We start from the raw sequence: 22,971 nt of genomic DNA, 5'->3' as shown, positions 1-22,971 counted from the left end.
TAGTATAGCCAGTGGCACTCAATGAGGAAGTAGCCATTATTATTGCTAAAAGTTGCATATAGATGGCGTGATTGGTATCGATGGAATTCTTCATAGTTTTGCAAACGTTTTAAAAAACAAAACTGTGTTTTCAAAAATGTTTAATCAATTTTTAAAAAGTTATATATACATGTTAAAATGAAATAATGCGTTTAGAAAAGTAATTTTCATATATTTACTCATTTTGTTATTTTCCAGTACTTAATTACACTTTAATCAGTGCTAATATGTGGCTCAATGTTTTCAAAATGCTTTCATAGATGGCATTGTCGTCAATTTGTATCGGCATAATTAAATGTCTTTTTTATATTTTCCAATAATAAGCACTTAATATATTATTATTGTAAATTAAACATATAAAATTTTTTTAAGTAAATTAAAAATAGCCGAACAAGCAAGTAATAATATTTCCAATAATACTTATGTATGAAGTGTTGTCATATTATAAATAAATACATATTATCGATTTTTTTTAATAATCGATAACAGGATTTTATTACGCATTATTCGATGATGCTTTTAATGAATCGTTGTGAACAGTAATTTTTCATTATTTTGTATTATAGCAGTGTTCCGTATAGTAGTACATTATTAGTGTCGTTGGTTATTTGCAATTGTACTAAAAATCGATTACATAATAATTTAAAATATCGAGTACGAATCGTAGTTGTCTTCGAATACTAGCAACTGGTAAGATTAAATTAGTATTTAAAAAAAAGAGAGAAATCGATCCTAATTCGAATACCATAAAGTTGATTTTCCTTTCTCATTAATATCATAGCAGTTTGTTTTTAACTTGCGTATGACTCTGTGGTATGATGTTTAACGTGTATTGTTATTGTACGGTATACATTTCAAAAATTATATTTTAATGTAGGTACATACATTACTTTCATACATTTCAAAAATTATATTTTAATGTAGGTACATACATTTCTTTCATACATTTCATACATGTCAAAAATTATCTTTTAATGTAGGTACATACATTTCTTTCATACATTTCATACATGTCAAAAATTATCTTTTAATGTAGGTACATACATTTCATACATTTCAAAAATGAACTTTTTATGTAGGTACATACATTTTTTTCATACATCTCATACATTTCAAAAATTATATTTTAATGTAGGTACATACATTTCATAAATGTCAAAAATTATCTTCTAATGTAGGTACATACATTTCATACATGTCAAAAATTATCTTTTAATGTAGGTACATACATTACTTTCATACATTTCAAAAAGTATTTTTTAATGTAGGTACATAACACCCCATGTCAGACCCCTTGTATTTGGAAGAAACTTAAAAATAATGCCAAAAATATTAGATGAATATATTTTTAATTCGAATATTGTTTTATTTTTGTTCATCAACTTTATCCCTCACTAACAATACTAGTAGTAGTACATAACCTGGTTTATACCGCTAAAGATATTGAAAGATATACGAGTAATTCAGAATGTTTGGCGTGAAAGCGAGACAAATAACAACTGAGTTACTTTAGCATTTATAATATTTTTAAGAATATCGCTATTAAAAATAGGGGTTGGTGAAAGACGGGTGAAAATTTAGGCGTGTATGTATTTTCAATGTAACATTATAAATAAAAAAAAATTGTCCATAATACAAAAAAATATTTTTTCGGGGTAGGCCACCCCTATGACTTAGGGGTATAAAAAATAGATAACAACCCTACCTCAGACCTGGCAAGTATACATATCAATTTTCATCATGGGAGAAATATGGCAACTAACACTGTGATACAAAATTTATATATTGTAATACACTACCACTAAGTAGATATATATATATAGCTTCGCGCTGTTGGCTCGTTGCTAAGCAACAGATATAGCGGTTGGGTAACGGGAAGTTGGTCGTTGAATACCGCACGTAGCGCAATAGTCTTACAACTTATTTTAATTATTTTTATGACGATCCAACAATATAAGATATAGCGGAATTCTCATTAGGTAAAAGAGGTACCCCTCTTCGTAGAATACATGAATATACCAGTAAATTAATTGTAGCTAAAATCAGTCTCATACATATAACGATTGAAATAAAAAAACGTATAGCCCGATTTTGATACGTACGAGTATAAACGTATCAAAATCAGGCTATACGTATAGCGCAGACGCGTTACAACATATCAAAAAAATAGGCATGGAATGTAAAATAAACCATAACATAATAGGTATATACATTGGCACATAAGCCATATCTGCAGAGTGTCGGCTAACGATATTATACCTACACATTTACATTGAATCTTGAACCGTCCCTAATGAGGTACACGATACAGTTACCTACATATCTATTATATACATATCTTTGCAAAACAGATGTCATGTAGCTGAATTGACTGCCATCTATTTTCATGCTTTGTTACTAAGCACCCACTAGTAATCCGAACTGCTTCAGATCTAGCGACATCTAGCGGTGGCGAAATAAAATAGCCCGAAGAATAGCCCGAGTTAGGAAGGAACCATTTTCTTGTATGGGATGGGGTATCTGTATGTAATATTATGTTATCTGTGGTATAGCTATTCCTGTTGAGGTAAAAAAGAACAGACTCAACCTTTATGTGTTTTTATCTATGGTCTTGTCTCTGTAAAATATAGATGTAAGCTTTATGATTCTTGTCTTTGGTTAATATTACAAGTTAATGGATCTCTGTATTTTGCTGCTAAAAAATTAAAATGTCTAGGAATAAAGTAACAAAGTAAATTTTATTAGAAATAAATAAGTAAAGAATTAAAGAAGTGATTATTAAAAAAAACAGTGTATTTATTGTGAGCAATCACAAATATTATTAATTCAAAGGAGGAACGCTGCCAGTATCTTCGGAACCTTGCCTAAAGGAATTCCTTTTAATAACATATTTTAGTTATTATATTATATTTTTCAAGGTTTTTACTTTTAGGTTAATAATATTGTCAAGTTGTATTGTGTTTCTAACAGAAATAATACATAATTAATTACATATGCGAAAGTGTCTGTCTAACTGTTACCTACTCACGTGATAGATCTTAATGAAATCTAATAGAATAGAAAATCATTTATTCAAATAAACTTACATTAAAGCACTTTTGAATAGTCATCACATTTTTTTTATCTACCGCTCATTCGGAAAGCTGTCTCATCACAAGAAGAACGAGCAAGAAACTTGTGTGTTGCTCTTGTAAATAATTTTATTCTTACTTTGCAATTTAAGTTTATGTATGTGAATACAAACTACCGATTAGCACTAATTCAATTAAATAATCAAATAGAAAAAATATTGAATACACAACAACTGGTTAAACAATTAATAAGAGGAAATCAATCATAGTGATTAGAGCAGACCAGTCCCTACAGGGAGCACCCGTTCACGAGTATGACGGATGATAATATGACTATAGACTGTTTTTTTTCTTAAGTAGCAGAGGGGATTTTTTATTTTGCATGATGATTTTTCAGTTTTTTCTTTCATTATTAACTATATTAATATTGTGTACTAAATGCGAAAGTATTAAAAGTATTCTAAAATACTTACTGGAAATACTCCCTGCAGCATGACTCCATGGCGATGCGGCAAAGAGACTCCAATTCCCCTTTCACTTTGGGAAGAACTGAAGACGAGCACTCTTCGGATGTGTGGTTCGTGGCGTACTTGGTGCCATGACCGCAGCACAACTTAGTGGTTTTTGCCATTTCTTCCACAAAATTCGCTGAAAAGAAAACAGAACTAAAATACTTATATCTTGTACTATGTTTATATATATACTAGCTTTTGGCTGCGGCTTCGCTCGCGTTAATTTATCACCTTAGGGGTGGAGTTTATCAAAATTCTTTCTTAGGGGATGCCTACGTCATAGTAGCTATATGCATGCAAAGTCTCAGCCAGATCGGTTTAAAATTGACAAAGTTTCAAACAAATTTTCATCCCCTATAGTTATATAAGCAATTTTAGTTTTATTCTTTTTTTTTCGGACTACTCTAATGCTGATTGCCGCAGCTTGCCTTTACAGCTTCACCGGACGATAGGGGGCGAGTGCAGATGGCACTCCAAACCTGACGCCTGACGGATACGACTTTAGTCTCAGGGCACCTCTAGGGGTTCGAACTTCGGCTCAGGCCGTCGTAACGTCGTGAATTCGACGGGGGATCGATCATCGATCAGAGGAGGGGGGGGGTTAGTCCTTGGATAGTGGTAATGTGATATAGTAGTATATAAGAGTTTACTCTCTATCCTGAGGAGATAAAAACCTCTCCTAAAAGTATCCTTCAATTCTGGTCACTGACGAGTCGTAGCTAACGAACTCAGAAAAAGAGCGAGCACTATGTAGGTCGCAGTGCTACAGATCCAAGCACCTAACAATATCCCAAACAACCTAATAAAAAAATTCTTGACATGGGCACATTTCACTAGATATATATTTTCTTTCTTTCATGTATTTGAAGTTATTGTGGCATGGGGAGAGCCTACCGCTGTCTCTCGGATTGATGTTTAATTTTAGTATCTATATTTCTTTCACCGCAGAGTTAATGGAAAATATAAATTCAAATCTATGTGTAACAACAAAACACTAAAAAAAAATTTTGTGTATCGACCTGATTTGAACCCGTAACCTTACATGAAATCGTGGTAGAAAACTAGAATAGAATAGAAAATCATTTATTCAAATAAACTTACATTGAAGCACTTTTGAATAGTCATTACATTTTTTTAATCTACCGCTCGTTCGGAAAGATGTCTCATCACAAGAAGAACGAGCAAGAAGCTTACGTGTTGCTCTTTTATATTTTTCGGACCACTCTAATACTGTTGGACGCAGCAGGTCTTTGCAGCTTCACCATATGATAGGGGGCGAGTCTAGATGGCACTCCAAACCCGCGGAAGGACTTATGGAGCGGCTGAAGGACAACTTCCGCCATATATTATTATTATATATTTATTATATATATCTATATATATGCATCAATAACGGGCCTGTATATAAAGACAGATAATATTATTTACACAATATTATCAATTATGTACCAGCCGTCAACGTATCTAAATAAATAAATATATTTATTTATCTGGGAGAGCGCCGTCTCACTAGTGATGGAAACACTGATAACAAACCACAGTAATCGAACAAACGGTATTAGACTAACTCCCTGTCATGTTTTTTTTGTGTATTTGGAATGACAAGCAATCTCATGGTCCACTTGATGGTAAACGGAAATCGTTTTCTACATAAAAAATAATAAGATAAAAAATCTCCAGATATATATACTACGCCTATACATATACATAAAAAATTAAAAAATTAAAAAATAAACAAACTCAGACATGGTAAAATTAACTTGTAAATATTGTGACATTCTCACTCTAGTTAAGTTTTTATTAAACCAAGTACCGGTGCTTGTGCTCACTTACCAGCCCTGGCTAGTGTAAATTGAGCATAAGATTTCTAAGCAAAACTAAACAGAACTGAACAGAGGAGCATAGGTTTATTTCACTTTTCAAAGAGTGTAAAGTTTACTCATTATTTTCGCCTTTGTATTTTTTATAACAGACTATTTGTTTACGTGGAAGCGAGTTTGTGAAAATATTTAGGTATCTATTCTCTAACATAAAAGGCACAACAGATTTTGTTGTTTTGTTGTTGAAGTTTGGAATACCAGCCATCTATTTATACTGTCCACACTGGCTATTTCTGTCAGTCTGATGCAGGAAGTATAAATAACATATTTTTACATAACTGAAATGGAACTGAGCTGATATTATAACAAATATAACAAACAAACAAATTCACATTTAATATATTAGCATAGGTATGTTGAAAGTTTGTATAATTTGTACACTACACTAAATATTACTAATCTATGTAATATGTTATCTGTGCTAATGCCAAGTTTAAATATTTAAGGTTGTCAATGTCAAATGGGTACCGCATTCAGTGTCTTGCTCATGTCAATCACTCGAGCATTTCTTTTCCCGCGGTTTCTCTTCGCCACATTTAATGTAATTAGCACCTCTTTATATTAAATATATAATCCGAAAGAGATATTTTTTTATTTATAATTATATATTTTAAATTATACATTAAATATTATCCACAGGTACTAATCTTTTTTTATAAATAACTATAAACTCGGCCCGGATTCGCACGGATGTACATACATGTATTATATATATAAACCCTGCTCTTAGTCTTGAATCACTTTATCTATTAAAAAAAAACCGCTTCATAATCCGTAGCGAAGTTTTAAAGATTTAAACATATATAGAGACGCACAGACAGCGACAGCGACTTTGTTTTATACTATGTAATGATGATAATGGAATGATGCACCCGTCTGTGCAACGGTTTACGTTGACGGTGTATCAGTAGAGGATGATTAGATGAGCCAAGTCAAATAGCGCATCTTGGCAAATTCACTAGGAATTCAGCTTAAGTTGAATTGCTAGTTTTTTTAATAGATAAGTATTGATTGGTTCATCCGTGTGTCCCTGATATACGGTATAAGTTAGTGGTACACCAATGATGATAGAACTAGAATAGTTATCAGACTACACTTAGCCTAACAAAAGGGAGAGAGGCACGAGAATGGCAACATAACGGGTAGAACGGGTGCTGCTTGAGGAGAGTCTCTGGTCTATAAGGGTTACGTATACTGATTGGACTATATGCTTTTGCAATAGCATATGCTGGTGGTCACTCTATTCTCCCAAATTTTCATTTAAAAAAGATTCTGTATTTTTGTAAACATGTACAACATTTATTTGAAAACAATACGAGCTGAATTTCTTGTCAGTTCTTCTCATCTCGAAATCATTCCGAACTGACATTTTGACATATCATAAGAGTCTGTAATAGACCTATATGAATAAAGATAATTTGAATTTGGTAACTATGTGGTATTAGGAAAAAACTCGGGATCTTACCTCTTGTGTTCACAATATTTTTGTAGTGTTTTAACGTTTAATAGTTACAAATATTACGTCTACATAATGACCATGTAAAATGAATAAAAAATGTGATCCCAATTCCATCATTATGATTATTTTCTCTCTTTGTGGTTTATTTGTGTATAATTTGAAACCATAATATTTTGCATGTCAAAACAAAGTTGCTATGGCAAAACACATAATCTATTTTGTTTGCTTTCTTACTGTGTTTTTGAGCAAACAAATTATTATTATTTATTTATTTATTTATTTATTTATTTATTCTTTTGCACACAAAATTGTATACATGGCGGACTTAATGCCTGATGGCATTCTCTACCAGTCAACCGACGTGTTGATCAGAGATAGTATAGCGGTGCAATTTTACAAGTATTAAATAGATTAATACAGAAAAAAATATGTATATAGGTGTATATATATATATATAAACGTACAAATATACTTCTAAAATTATATAATTACATAAATAAAGCGAAATATATAAGCTTAATAATTATCATACAATACACATATTATTAGTTCCCGTTATTACCTATCCCCTCTCTGATGAATCAGTCAGACCTTTTGTTGGGAACACTGACATTTAGTTTACTGTGATCCAAATGATGAATCAGTGCCACGGTAATTGGGTCAACGATACAGACAGAAATATTTATGATGAACATTTGTTATTTTATATACTCAATAATTTTAAGTATAAACATTTTTATGTGTCACAATAACTATGACTTTAAGCTTTTTGATAAACGTGATGCAGTCATATGATTTATTTGTTTTTGTTGACCTAGTTTTGATGAAGGGCTATTTATTTACGCGTATTTTGTTAACATTTCTATTATTATTATTTTATTAGGTATTGCGGGCAACATCGTTTGTTTTAATGATTTAGGCCCCCTCGGATCGATCCCCGACCGATTCAAACGGGGATCGTAATTAGGACGGCCTGAGCCGAGGTTCAAACTCCTAGCGGTGCCCTCAAACTAAAGTCGCATCCGTTATGCGGGAGTTGTCCTTCATCATCATCTGCTTCTTCCCTATCCCATTTATTTGTGGTCAGCGTAATATGTTTTTCGCTTCCATTCATCCCTGTTCGCAGTCATCGCGTTATTTACTTCCTTTCTTACCATATCATCTTTCACACAGTCCATCCATCTCTTTTTCGGCCTTCCTCTGCCCTTATAACCATCCACATTCATATGTAACACCTTTCTTATAATATTATCCTCGTTCCTACGCATTTGGCCTTCAGTCGCTCCATAAGTCCTTCCGCGGGTTTGGAGTGTCATCTGCACTCATCCACTATCGTCTGGTGAAGCTTTAAAGGCCAGCTGCGGCCAATAGCATTAGAGTAGTAAAAAAAACTACCAAATAAATACAGTCGACCTTTAAAGTTCCTCTTTTTATGACCGTAATCTCAAGTAAACTTGCTACGGAAGTATTTTTTTTTAAATAAACTTGGGTCTAATCTCTGATAAGATAGTATAAACGGTTATTTGGTTACCGTAGCAAATCAAATTCCGTGGCTAAAATGATGGAAGATCTCTACTGAAACTGACATATATAAATTTAAAATTCTACAGAGTTGGAACCCTAACAAATAGACTAACTTCTACGTTTATTCCAAGACTGGCTCTATAAAAATCGTATGCATTGTAAGTCAGTCTAAATAAAAAAAAAGTACCTAAGTCATTCTCACATAATTTAGCCGCTAATTATCTTCTTTAAGCTAAGTGCTAAAGCAAGCATGCTTTGTTTAATTTGTATCGGTTGACGGGGATATGGTAGTGATATTTGTTAAATTATGTATCCAGCTGATAATCGATTGTCGATAAATAAAATGTTCTCTTCTTGTCAGGCTGGAGTTGGCCTTCAGTCGCTCCATAAGTCCTTCCTTTGGTTTGGAGTGCCAAATGCACTCGCCCCCTTTCGTCCGGTGAAAGTGTAAAGGCCAGCTGCAGCCAACAGCATTAGAGTAGTCCGAAAAAAAATATTATACAATAAACAATATAAGTATAATAGATAGAAAAAAAACCCTATACACATCGCTGATGGTGAAACTTTTCACTATACTTACATAGATAATCCAAATAAATAACCTGGACAATTTACACAGCGCCATCTATTATCAGACTAAGCATAACTTAGAGGAACCCTCATCTGAGGCCGCGAGGTTGGTGTATTATTTAATTAGGAATAGATTTTAAGAGCACTTTTTTTGGTATTGTCAAGTTTTTTTCTTTTATTTTTTTATTAAATATGTGTTTTTTGTTTATATTAAAGACTAGCTGTTCCCGCGACTTCGTCCGCGTGGAATTTAACATTATTTTTCTAAAATAAAAGTAGCCTAAGTTACTCCTTATTACATCAGCTACCTGCCAAAAAAGTCCTGTCAAAATCGGTCCAGCCATTTCAGATTAGCCGGAACAAACAGACCGACAGACAGACAGACAAAAATTATAAGAAATGTTATATTGGTATATGTACCGTATATATGGATTATCATATGCATGTAGTAAAAAACGGTTATTTCAATATTACAAACAGGCACTCCAATTTTATTTATATGTGTAGATGTGTAGATTAAGGTACGATGGAACTGACGTACCAAAAAGTGAAAAGAAACGTTAAATTAATATATTAAAAAGAAGCAGAACTAAATTCCACTAATTAATAAAGACTTAAAAATACCTTCTTTTGTAGATACCAGACAAGTTGTAGATATTTAAATATATCAATCAGTTGTCTAGTACCCATACATATTTTGTAAATCCATACATAGAAAACACCCAGTCAAGCACAAATACTCATACCCTACAATACAATACAAATATTGAACCCGCTACCATCAGAACCAAAGCGCTGTGCTAAACCACTAAACCACTGAAGCTATCAAGAAACCGATAAGAAATAAAATGCTCACGCCTGCAGCGTTTTATTAATGCATTATCAACAATTCGTTCGTCTATTCGAGTCCCGTCGCCGTTGTTTTTATTTCTTATTTTCATTTCGAAACCATTAAGTTTTTAAGTTACATTATCTTGATCACAAGCATATTTTAAGTCAAGTTTGGGCTTCATTGATATTATACTTACACTTTAATTAAGTTAAATTAGTGATAGTTGGTAGTTATAAGGTAATTTTTAAATTTTAAGTAACTGTGACGTGGTCGAGTGGAATGTGGTCGCGTGGTGGGCCAGGTCATTGGGCTCCCTAAAATATGGTCGAGCGCAGTGATGGCTGGCTCATCATACTCGTGAACGAGTGCTGCTTGTAGGGACTGGTCTGCTCTTATCACTACGACTGATTTAATCTAATTGTGTTTTTATATTTGACTCTAATAAATTAGTGCTGGTTGGTAGTTTGTATATATACACGTTGCTACTTAAAAATGTAAAGTTACAACGATTATATAAAAGAGACACATGTTTTACTCGTTCTTCTTGTGATGAGAGAGCTTTCCGAATGAACGGTAGACTAAAAGGATAACTGTGATTATTCAGAAATACTTAAATTAAGTTTATTTGAACAAAGGATTTTCTATTTTATTATATTTTTTATATTACCATAGCTTAGCAAGGAACGTAGTGATTATTAAAATAACATTATCTTATCTGTATCCGTAATAGAGACTATATGTCTTGTACGATACAATATAACAGGGGGTATGTGAATATATATATAACATAGACGGTCTCAGTAGTCTAGCAGATTGGCATACCGTTCTACTTCCTTACTTCCTATGGTCGTGGGTTCGATTCCTCAAAAGATAAAAACTTGATAACGTGATATCGTAGTGCTATTCATGTACCGTCTATTAGGTGGGCCGTCAGCTTATTTAGTATTCCATTATGAAATATATTCCATAAATGCGAATATATCTGTCTGTATGTCTGTTATATTATTACAACTAAACGGCTGAACCACAGAAAAGAGAACTTAATATTATCTGCGAAACGAATCTCAATAAAATTTGATGTGAAGATATATTGTATTGCTAGTATAGACATAAACATGTACTTTATTTTAAAAAAGCAGACGATGTTGCGCCTGGTTACAAACAAACAGTTAGTACAAAACTATAACTCACCATTGACATCCCGATGCACCAATGCAAACATAAACCCCACTATAAAATACCACAACATTGTCACTTATTAAAACAAATACACAGGACAACAACTTAAGCCATTTCACTCCCACGCGTGAGAAAGAGACGGAGCATTTATAAGCTAATCTGTTTTTAAATTAAGAATAATCCATGGATCCTTAATTCGAAGAGCGCGCGCAGGAGTGCGTAGAATGCGCGTGCGCACCGCAGTCTATTTCGGTTCAGACTGCACCCGTCTCAGTCGCGGCAAAGATCATTGGAAACAGATGTGACACGACGTGTAGAGAAGAATCGTTAATAATTCGTTACTTCTTTTCATTATTGGCATGAATTTTTGAATTTCGAATATTCTCTATTCGCTTCACTTAGCTCGCTTTTAAACCGATTAAAAAAAGAATAGATTCTCAATTCGACTCTACTGTTTTTGTGACAGAACTTTTTTCTATGTAAATTGATATCCATTTACATACAACCTCATCTCTATAAACATAAACTTTAAATTGTTTTGTTGATTCAATTCAAAATAAACCTGTTATTGCGATCGTGGAAAGTGGCAACAGCTCCACTGACAAGAGCTTGGTTCTTAAATATTTCTTTTTTCTTTTGGCTCCGGCGGTTTGTGTCGCCATTAGCCATAGGTTCTTAAATTATGAATGAACGAAAGAAGAGACGATTTTTTTTAAACCATACATAATATACACAAAACAGACCTAGACTGACATAAAGAATCATAAATACAAATATTTGCACCATGCGAGGACTCAAAGCCGCGAGCGTCGGAAGTAGAGTGGAGTGCTAAACCGCTAGAACACCGAGGCCGTCAAATAAGTATAATAAGGCAGTAGGTATTAAAGTCTAAATGTTGTCGCATCTGCACTTTGATTATTTAACTCATCTCCCTCCCACTGTCTGGAAGTCCGCATCGTATGAATATTGAACATGTCAGGATGCGGATTTTATAGTATAGTATTTATAATTATATACATATCATGCACATCACATATAGTATAAACAGAATAAAATTAAAACCATATCTTTTCATATGCGAGCTTAACCATGCTTATAATAAAATGTAACTTTTCACTGTTTATACGAGGAAGATTAATAAAATAAATAAGTAACTCTGGACAATTAATACAGCGCCATCTAGACCCAAGTGAAGCTAGTTGTTGTATTTTTTAATTATCCTTTTTAGAGGATTTTGTGATGGGAATTATTCTGTTAAACCCTCTTGGTGATAATTTAAACTGTTAATAAATAGATATATTAGTAGGTACACATACGTATATAAATAGATATATGCATATATATACCTACTAATTAATTCCATAAGACATGCTATTTCCATGTGTGTCTGTCTATAGGTTATTTTTCATAGAAATCCACTCAACCATATGCTTGTCAAACTTTTAATCATGTCCATAAACGTTCATATTTATATCTATTATTTATTAATACTGAAATGCACAAATGGCAGACTTAAAACCTTGAGGCATTTACTCCCAGTCTTGCCCATAAGGTAAATAAAGATTCATGTGGGTAGTATATTATCAACATTTAAAATTTATATACGTAACTAGCGCTACTCGCTTCATCCGCGTGGAATTTAACAAAAAGTTAATTAGAGATTTTTTCTAAAATAAAAGTAGTCTAAGTTACTCCTTCTTACATCAGCTACCTGCCAATAAAAGTCCCGACAAAATCAGTCCAGCCATTTCAGAGATTAGCCGGAACAAACAGACAGACATACAAAAATTTTAACAAAAGTTATTTTGGTGTATACGTACCGTATTTATATTCATATGCATGTAGTAAAAAATGATTATTTCATTATTACAAAAAGATACTTCAATTTTATGTATGTAGTCAGTGATATAGAGAATATTCTTCAACAAACAGTCTAGGAAGTTAGCACAATACATAAGAATAACGAAATCGGTTACAAGATCACTCCAAGACGTCACCTTGAAATTAGAGGTGCCTTATCTACAAATGTAATGCTCGTACAAATAACAATAAGTAATCCTGGTTGTAGTGAAATATTATTATTGTATAAAGTAATTAACTCATGAGAATACTAACTCATTGGTTACACAATTTCAACCGAAACACAGTTTACAAAGCAAGCTGTCTGTCGGCTGAAATAGGTGGGACTAAGGCTTTTTAGAAAGTCATCCTTGTTGTATTACGTCACCTCACTTCCACTTTGTCTAACTTATGACAATACTAACTCACTGGTAGTTACACAACTTCAACCGAAACAGTATTACGAATCAAAGCATACCCTATCGCTATCATATTGAGAATTTCTTAAGGAAGGTTTATGGAATATGATGTCCACGCAAACGAGTTTTTAGAAAGTCATCCTCGTCGTCTTTCAATTTGTCTAACTCACGACAATACTAACTCACTGGTAGTTACACAACTTAAGTATAAGTAACTAATTAAAAATAGTTAGCAGTTATCATAAGATCATACCCTATCGCTCATTTTGAGAATTACTTAAGGAAGGTTTATGGAATATGATGTCCACGCACGAGTTTTTAGAAAGTTACCCTCGTCGTATCATCTCTCACATTGTCTAACTCATAACAATACTAACTCACTGGTTGTTACACAACTTTAAAATGTATGCAGTGAAAATTAATTAAAAATACTTAGTAGTTATCATATCACGGTTAAAGGGTGGATACCCTTCAGGCGTAATATGATTTACAAAGCAAGCTGCACAATGGCTGAAATAGGTGACACTAAGGTTTCCAAATAGACAAATTTTTACAAACTCATCATGGTATCATTATCCACATTATCTAACTGATGACAATACTAACTCACTGGTAGTTACACAATTTCAAAATTAACTTAAGTTTAATCCATTGAACATAAAAAATAGCTAGTAGTTATCATAAGATTATGTTCAGGTTTATTATATATTATTATATTAAGCTTGAAGGATCTCACCTATTTTAAGCCGTAGAGCTTTGTAAAGCATATTGCTCGACGGCTGAAAGTGAGTCTGAGTTACTCACGTAGACATTTATATACACTATACTAGAAATTGATATTTATAGAGATTTTCATTAAAATAACGAATAAGGCAATGTAGCTGTTTCCGTCTGTTTGTTCCTTCACTAATCTCTTCTAAACTACGTAACGGATTTGAGTACGGCTTTCGTTACTATATTGAAAATTTTTTAAAGAAGGTTTATGGACTAAGAAAGTCATCCTCGTTGTATCATCATTTACATTGTCTAACTCATGACAATACTAACTCACTGGTTACCCAACTTTAAAATGAATGCAGGGAAAATAAATTAAAAATACCTAGTATTGTGGACTAGTGGACTAGACTACGACCTCTTGGGTGTTAATTATTTAGGGTAGAAAGTACTAAGTAATACGTGCTATCTTCATTTATACTAATGTTTGGGTGAAAGATGCCACGATTTCGACCAGTGTCGAAGTTCGACCAAAATGATAAATGCTAATATTTCTCTGTACCAGCAATAACAATTAAACAAAAGAATATATATACGTGTGTGTATCAGAAATATGGTAATGTGTATAATGTACATATTTTATTGATTTAATGTATTTTTTTTTAATATTATCATTCTACACTCCTTCTCTATAAAAACTATCATCATCATCATCATCAGCCCACTGCAGTCTACTGCTGGACGTAGGCCTCTCCCAAGGCACGCCACTGGGCACGATCTTCAACCCTTCTCATCCAGATACTACCCGCAACCCTACGTATATCGTTGCTCCACCTAGCTGCGGGGCGTCCCACACTACGTTTGCCAATTCGCGGTCTCCACTCTAGAACACACTTACTCCAGCAAGCATCGGTTCTGCGATAGAAAAAACTATAAGTGTGCGAAATTACATCATCATCGCAGCCCGGAAGACGTCCACTGCTGGACATAGGCCTCCCCCAAAGATCTCCACGACGATTGATCCTGCGCTGCTCGCATCCAATGCCTTCCAGCGATCTTGACCAGATCGTCGGTCCACCTTGCTGGAGGCCTTCCGGACAGATGGCCGTTGGGGCAGTAAAGTCCTCGAGTGGCGACCACGGACCGGAAGACGCAGCGAAATTACATACTCGTCCGCAAAAGTGGGTAAAAATTTTTGTTTCACGTATTAATAAAAGTGTATGAACATTTGCATAGAAATAGTTAACAAAATTATTATTCGGAGTGACGAGAAGGGAGGGCCTACTCAAACACTAAATCCTCTAGACCACTGACACTTTGACAGTTGTGTTTGTACACGTTTCAACACGACTTGTCTCTCGAGAGTCGCTTCTGTTTGTATGTTTGTATATATATATCGTCACTATGGAGGTCATTATATTAATATGTTTGTAGTTAGTTGCATTGTATTTATTTTGTTACGGATCAGAAATGCCAGCGATTTCAATATGTATTGCGATTACGAAATAACCACTTCGGCAAAAGCCATATAATTTTATAAATACCAAAATATTGACAAGGAAACTAATTTTATATTAAATATTAAGTGTTAATATTACTTAAAATAATTCTAGTTATATTATTTAAGAATTAGGATCTATACGGAAAAGTTTATATATATATATATATATATATATATATATATATATATATACCTTCCACTTGAATCACTCTATCTATTAAAAAAAACTGATACAATATCCGTTGCGTAGTTTTAAAGATTTAAGCATATATATAGACGGACAGACAGCGACAGCGACGTTGTTTTATACTATATAAGGACATAAAATAATACACAATAAAACTCTTATATTCCGACTTTACCCTTCCGTTATATTTCACAGTATTAGCACAGATAACATAATATTAGAGTTCTCAAAAAAAAGTGATATATCTAAATATCTATCTATCGATTGGATATTTGGAATGAATTTAAATAGATTTATTTTACAAAATTCATTTCAAATTATTATAATAAACATGACGATTTTGCTTGTATTTTCATTGTATTTGTATTTGGTAAACTAAAGAATCCAAATATATTCAATACGTACCTATTTGTGTTACATATTACATTTACTACATTATCATGACTTGGGTTAGATTTATAAATCTCTTTTTGATTGAGTGTTAATATAGACCAGTTTAGCACAAGGCTGGTTTCCCCAAAACGGTTGACCCCAAATATTTTCCCCATTCAGTAATTGAGTAAGTCTAAAATATAGGCACGAAATTTCAATACAGACCATATTGAAATTTTGTGAAAATGAATTGGTCCAAAATATAGTCACAAAATTTCAAATTTGTCATAAGTATATAGTCACAAAATTTCAATATTTATAAAAATATTTGAACATTCTAACATTTTTATTCGGAATCCTCTGCGGTGCTGGAGTGCGACTGATATGTTGCTGGTTTTTATATAAACACGTCTAAAGATGTTGAAACTTCAAACACATATGGGAACGTTCATAGAAATCCGTAGAACGTTCTAGACATTCCATGCGTTTAAGCATAGTCACGTACCGGAAGCAAATTATTTATTAAACAATTGAATAGTATTTTCAATTGTTGAAATAGTTGCGAACTACAATTATACGAAATATGGAACCGACTACCGGCAGATTTGTGTGAAATTATCACAGTATTTATTGTTTTATGAGTCACTAGCTTTTGCCCGCGGCTTCGCTCGCATTAATTTATCCCCTTAGGGGTGGAATTTATCAAATAAATAAATATCTTAAGGGATGCCTACGTCATAGTAGCTTTATGCGTGCAAAGTCTCAGTCCGATCGGTTTAAAATTGAACCCCCTTGAGGGTAGAATTAATCAAAATCCTTTCTTAGCGTATGCCTACGACATAACATCTACCTGCATGCCAAATTTCAGTCCGATCCATCCAGTGGTTTGTGCTGTGCGTTGATAGATCACTATGTCAGTCACCTTTGAGTTATATATATATATATATATATATATAAATAACAGGGAAAAATTCAAACTAAGTGGTAAAATTATTATTATAGTGATTATTTTTTTCAGAGATACTTTTATTTGATTATCATCAAGATAGCGCCTACAAAAAGGATGAATTTTTTAAACTTTTTCTTATCATACATCCTGGTATTTCAGGCGTTCGTTGCCTCCTGTCACGTTTACCATCAGTCGGACCATATGCCGTTTGCCACCATAAAAATACGCGTACGAAGTCGCGAGCACAACTAGTATACAATAATCCCGCTCACCGCAGAGGTCTGTCTGTCTTGCCTAAGGCTTTGAAACTAGTTGATGGATTGCGGTTTTCTCCATTATTAGGATTTCTCGAGGTATATTTTATGCGGATAGATATTTTGAATAATAAAAGTAGAGTCAGTATCTTGTCTATCATATATATATATAGTCTATGAATAGAGATCCTCCATATTGCCTTATTCCAGAAATGTTTTGCCATGCACAACCACACTGAGATACCTTCTAGCAATGGTATTTCCGATCCTGTACTATATTTAAATCATGAATGAAATGAATGAATGAAATATCTTATTTTTTCTTGCGGGTGCTCATGGGCGGGGGTAATCTGTACATATAAATAAAATTGGTGTTTATTTGTCATATTGAAATAACCGTTTTTACTACATGTATGTATGCATGATTGAATATAAATGCAGTACATACACCAAAATAACATTTTTTACCATTTTTTTCTATCTGGATCTGTCTGAATTGTTTGTTCCGGATCTCTGAAATGGCTGGACCGATTTTGACAGGACTTTTATTGGCAGGTATCTGATGTAATTGGGAGTAACTTAGGGTATTTTTATTTTAGAAAAATAAAGTTAAATTCCACTCGGACGAATTCGCGGATTCAACTAGTCTTCAATAAAATAGCTTATAACATATAACACCGGCAACACACTTGCAATTTCCCTGGTTTTGCGGGTGCTCATGGGCTGCGGTAATCACTATATATGTATAATAAATGCTGCTATTACTATATATGTATGTGTGTATAAATCATTGTTGAAAATTTATTGAGATAAATAAAACGCCATGATGGCATTTTCACATCTCTAACAATATTTTTATTTTTAAAACAAATGAATGCGAAGCGCGTTCGAAATTTAAAATAAATACAAAGAAGTTTTTATGTCTGGTACACTGTGCTATTATCATATCATGGTATGCTATTATCATATCATTAGAATAGAATAGAATAGAATAGAATAGAAAATCATTTATTCAAATAAACTTAATTTAAGCACTTTTGAATAGTCATAACAATTTGTTTGTTATCTACCACTCATTCGGAAAGCTGTCTCATCACAAGAAGAACGAGCAAGAAACTTGTGTGTTGCTCTTTCATTGTATGCTATTATCATATCATGGTATGCCATTATCATATCATGGTATGCCATTATCATCAAAAGTCTTTTATATGTTACATTTCTAATTATTTCTTTTTTGCTTCTAGGAAGAGCATGTCTATTTTAGTAGTCTCGGCTCTTCATGCAAATATGTGGCTAAAAATAAACATAGGACTTATTTTTTTTAATTTACAATTCTCAGAACAATTATTGCACGAAACTGTAAAAAACTGTTTGTTACACGTTTTAATTAAATGACCATTTATAAAAATACTAACTGTGCCAGTGACTTCATTCGCGTGTTATTAGAGACCTTAACCATATAAAAAAAATTCAATAACTTTTTTCTAACCCAAAACATCAAATAAAAAAGTTTTATCGTTCTAGCTTCAAAAGTAGCTTCACAAATTTCCACACAAACTTTCATCTTTTGAATTGTCTTTGATCTTTGAATATCATATTTATTTATATTTATTCAACAGCCTAAAAAATAAGTTATAAGTTTCTAGCTTTAAAAATGACAATACTTCCATACAAACATTAATTTCTGCTTTCACTCCCTTATAACCATTTTTTCGTATTAATAAGTCCTATGTCCTTTCACAAATCATCTTTTTTTTTTTCATCTCTGTGTACAAAATTCACACACTGCCATCTAGAAAATATGTCCTTTCACAGTAAAGACTATCTAAAGCTTGTGTTATGGGTACTAGATAACTGATACAAGTACATAGATATTTATTTTTTTCGTAAATACATACATATTATACATGGAAAACACCCAGACCGATACAAACAATCATACTCATGAATACATAATACAATAAATGTTTGTGCCGTGCGAGGAATCGAACCCGCGACCATCGGATAAACACTATCTGTGTACTAAATTTCATTTAAATCAGTTCAGTAGGTCGTCACATCTCTGTGTATCAAATTTCATTTAAATCAGTTCAGAGGGTTTGGCGTGAAAGCGAGATAGACAGACAGACAGAGTTACTTTCGCATTTCTAATATTAGTAAGAATTGGTTGAAAATAAGTACAGTCTCATATAGTTATAAATTATTAATATATTACCTCATAACTTCACCATTTAATTTTAACACATATTCTGACACGATCAACACCTACATCGTAATAAAATCTAGAAGCGCCTTCAACTATCGACCATTATAAGATGAGCCATAAAACATGGTGTTTTATTTTTGCAATAGCTCATCAAGGTAAACCAGTTACATCATGAATGTATTGTGTATTTTACTATTTAATATACAGTCGCTAAAACATCAGAGTTTCCAATAAAAGATTACATACAGATTGACACTTATGCTGTGTTTGTATATATAGCTACATATTTAAAGAATAAAGTTTGTATATATATATGGAATGGTGCACAGTGCACACGCCATGAACTAATGCTAGATACTGGCGGGGCAGGAGTGGAGGGTGTTAAGATGAGTATGAGGTCAGATCAGTGAGCTCATACTGAAAAATTTGCCAGAAATTCAACAGGATGGCTTCCAGGGTGAACTGCGTCTCAATCTAATATGGTACATTGCTAGCAATGGGGTTATTGATCTATTACTAACAATCTTTGATCTCTCAGTGTATATCTTTGTTTATGTCCAGACCGAAGATGTAGGAGTATGTAATTGCTAAAGACATGAGTACGAGGTCTCTGAGGCGATGTCCTGCATAGGATATAATGGCGTAGAAAAACAAGGAGAGCTGTACTTTTGCACCAATCATTTGTGTTATATGCATTTGTAAATGAAGATATAACTGTTAAAAAAGCTATAATAAATAACAGCAATACTAATTCGACAAAATTGTATGTTAATATGTATATTGTAAAAATGTTGGCAGGAAGGTAAGGTGGGGCGGAGTTTTTTTTATTAACGATAATGGAATGGTGCACCCACCTGCGATAACGGTTTACGCTGGCAGGGCACCAGTGGAAGATGATAGGATGAGCATGAGGTCAGGTCAGTTAGCCCATCGTGACACATTCACCAAGAATTTATAACGATGGTTTCTATAGGGAACCACGTGGTGGGCAAACTGGCTAGGTATATTGCTAGCAATAATATCGTTAAGCCATATTACTAACAGTCCCCTTTCCGGTGGGGCAGAGTGTTAGAGGGCCACATTTTACAGTTTTTGCCCCGTTTCGAAAAAAATCACGTTCATGAGCTGGGGCAAATACAATTCTCAATTACAAATACTAAGATTGTTCATCACGTTATAAAATTAAATGGAAACTGTAGTAAAATAGAAATAAAACAATACAATTATTTAGACACTATATAATTTAATGAAATAAATAAATTACATTCTAAACTACATGACATAAACGCTTCATTAAATGAAAACATTTGTTAAAGGATATGTTGTTCGTAAATTATTTTATAATATTCAAATAATGTCATAATATTAATCTATTTTAAACGTACATTATATTTTTGTAGGAATTAGACACGAGAATATAGTTCTCCTTCAAAATAATATATTTCGTATCAACTTCGACAAGATAAACAACAAACAAATCTATTGATCAGAGATGTCAACCAAACAGGAATACTCATTCAAGTATATCATATATATTCTCTTTATTGCACTTGTAATTAATATTAAAAATAATGTGAGCTAGGATGGGCTTAACACCAAAAGTATAAGATTTTTGTTTCTACCAAGAAATCAAGAAATAAAAAAATCTCATAAAAATTTATAACCTTGTAACAACCATGTCACAATGTTATAAATTTTTTTTTGATTTTTTTTTGATTAGATTTTGCCTTCCAAATACTGTACGAATTTAAAAAGCCAAATTGAGCGAAACTTTATTACATATTTCCTTTTTGTTATGAAGTTAAATAATGTTGGTTACCCTGCCGATCTATATTCCATCGGTTGCTACTGCACGCATAAGAAAAAATAACCTAGATTCTGCTCTTTTAACAAATTCATATGTACCAATAGATTCATTTGTTACATATAAAGGCTCAGTAGAATAGACGAATGGTCCTACAAATTCAATTGTCATTGTTCTAAAATAATTTCTCATTCACTCATGCATTTTCAAACATAAATAAGTTAAACTTACAAATACAATAATAACATAATTGAGTAATTAATTATTACAAATGGAGATGTCAATCTTTAAGAATGACACATGAGATTGACATTCAAGTAACTTTAAGAACTATATCAGTTTAGGTTATTGTTTTAGAAACTATATTTATGGATGTTGAAAAATAAACAGTCTTGGCAACAACATTTTGTACATTCCCACTTCTGAAGACTAAAACAGGAGATCACAATGATTACCCTACCCTTCTGGCTGAAATTTAATAACACAATGCTACTTAATGGCAGTAGTTAGTAAGACAACACAATTAAAACAATCAAATGAAACTCTATGATCTTACATCATTTCTTTGATTGTCGATGAAGAAATTTTCTTCAACTAGAGATAGGAGATATTTAAAACCTCAAATCACCTCTGTTTTACTTTCTTCTGCCACCAGCAGCTTTATTGTTCAGGTTTGAAGGGAGAGATATGGCAGTGAAATAACAAGGTTTGGAGACATGTCACGTGAGGCTTCAGGAATGGCAATGCATAATTATACTGGATGTTACAATGCATTTTCTGATGTCCGCCATCTTGATCATTATTCCAGTTACGCAAAGATATTAAAAAAAATCGAGTATAACCTCAAAAAAAGTACACATATTTACGTAAGTAGCCTTACTCTAAATTAGTATTAGTCTATATATTCTAATACACATAATGGAAGCACATTTATTAAACACGCTAATTTGCAGACATACACGCGGTAAATATTTAGTTAAAATTGTATCGAAATATTTAATAGATTTAATGTTTCAAAAGTTACAATTATTGTTATTTGTTCAAGATAAATTTATTTTTATTTCATTAGACTCTTCTTGAAAGATCAGAAGATCAGAAGGTTATTTTAGCTAAAAGTGTTAATAAACAGAAGAACACAAAAGCAAATCAAGACTGCTGCAAATTGTGAAATTAACATCATCATACAATTAAAATATGGTAAACAGAAACGACGTTCTCTCACACCACTTTTTTCTTCTAAATTATTATCATTTTTATAGCTTCCCTTAAAACAAAATGGCGTCAAATTCCTATAACAATATCATCTTATAGTATGAGTAAACATGTCTAAGAGTTCCTATATTTAATAATTTTAAATATTGTCTTATATAGAATAAACATCTCTAAATGCATATAATAATACGTTTCATAAACAATTACGAATGTTCACTATTTTTTTTTTAACATTATTTTTTTTTAATTATAGAAATTGACGTTACGAATAGACATAGATTCATTGTTACATATAGTTTGAACACGCTAAATTCATATGTTGAGTTTGTTATGCTTCTTCATAAAATTTGCTAGATTAACCAATATCTAGAAAACAAGACGAATAAAAATGGTATCAATGTAGATAAAAAAACAGAGTTGATTAAAAAAAGTGAGTACTATTTTGTCA

General features: G+C 32.6%; 1 protein-coding gene across 1 annotated transcript in view; it reads right to left on the bottom strand.

Moving 5' to 3' along the window:
• LOC131846218 (fibrillin-1-like) overlaps positions 1-11,313 on the bottom strand; it is a 42,676-nt gene extending 31,363 nt beyond the window's left edge. Inside the window, exons 1-2 of the mRNA XM_059195467.1 lie at positions 11,079-11,313; positions 3,584-3,758 (exon numbers count right to left, since the gene is read on the bottom strand). Of these exons, the coding sequence (XP_059051450.1) occupies positions 3,584-3,758; positions 11,079-11,136 (233 nt within the window). The 5' untranslated portion in view covers positions 11,137-11,313. The remainder of the gene's footprint in view (positions 1-3,583; positions 3,759-11,078) is intronic.
• Positions 11,314-22,971: the final 11,658 nt, after the last annotated feature.

This window comes from Achroia grisella, unplaced genomic scaffold (assembly GCF_030625045.1).
Source record: "Achroia grisella isolate CSIRO2021 unplaced genomic scaffold, CSIRO_AGI_Agris_v1 utg506, whole genome shotgun sequence".
Classification (NCBI taxonomy): domain Eukaryota; kingdom Metazoa; phylum Arthropoda; class Insecta; order Lepidoptera; family Pyralidae; genus Achroia; species Achroia grisella.
Note: the sequence above shows the minus strand (reverse complement) of the source record. Positions and strands in the feature narration are given on the sequence as shown.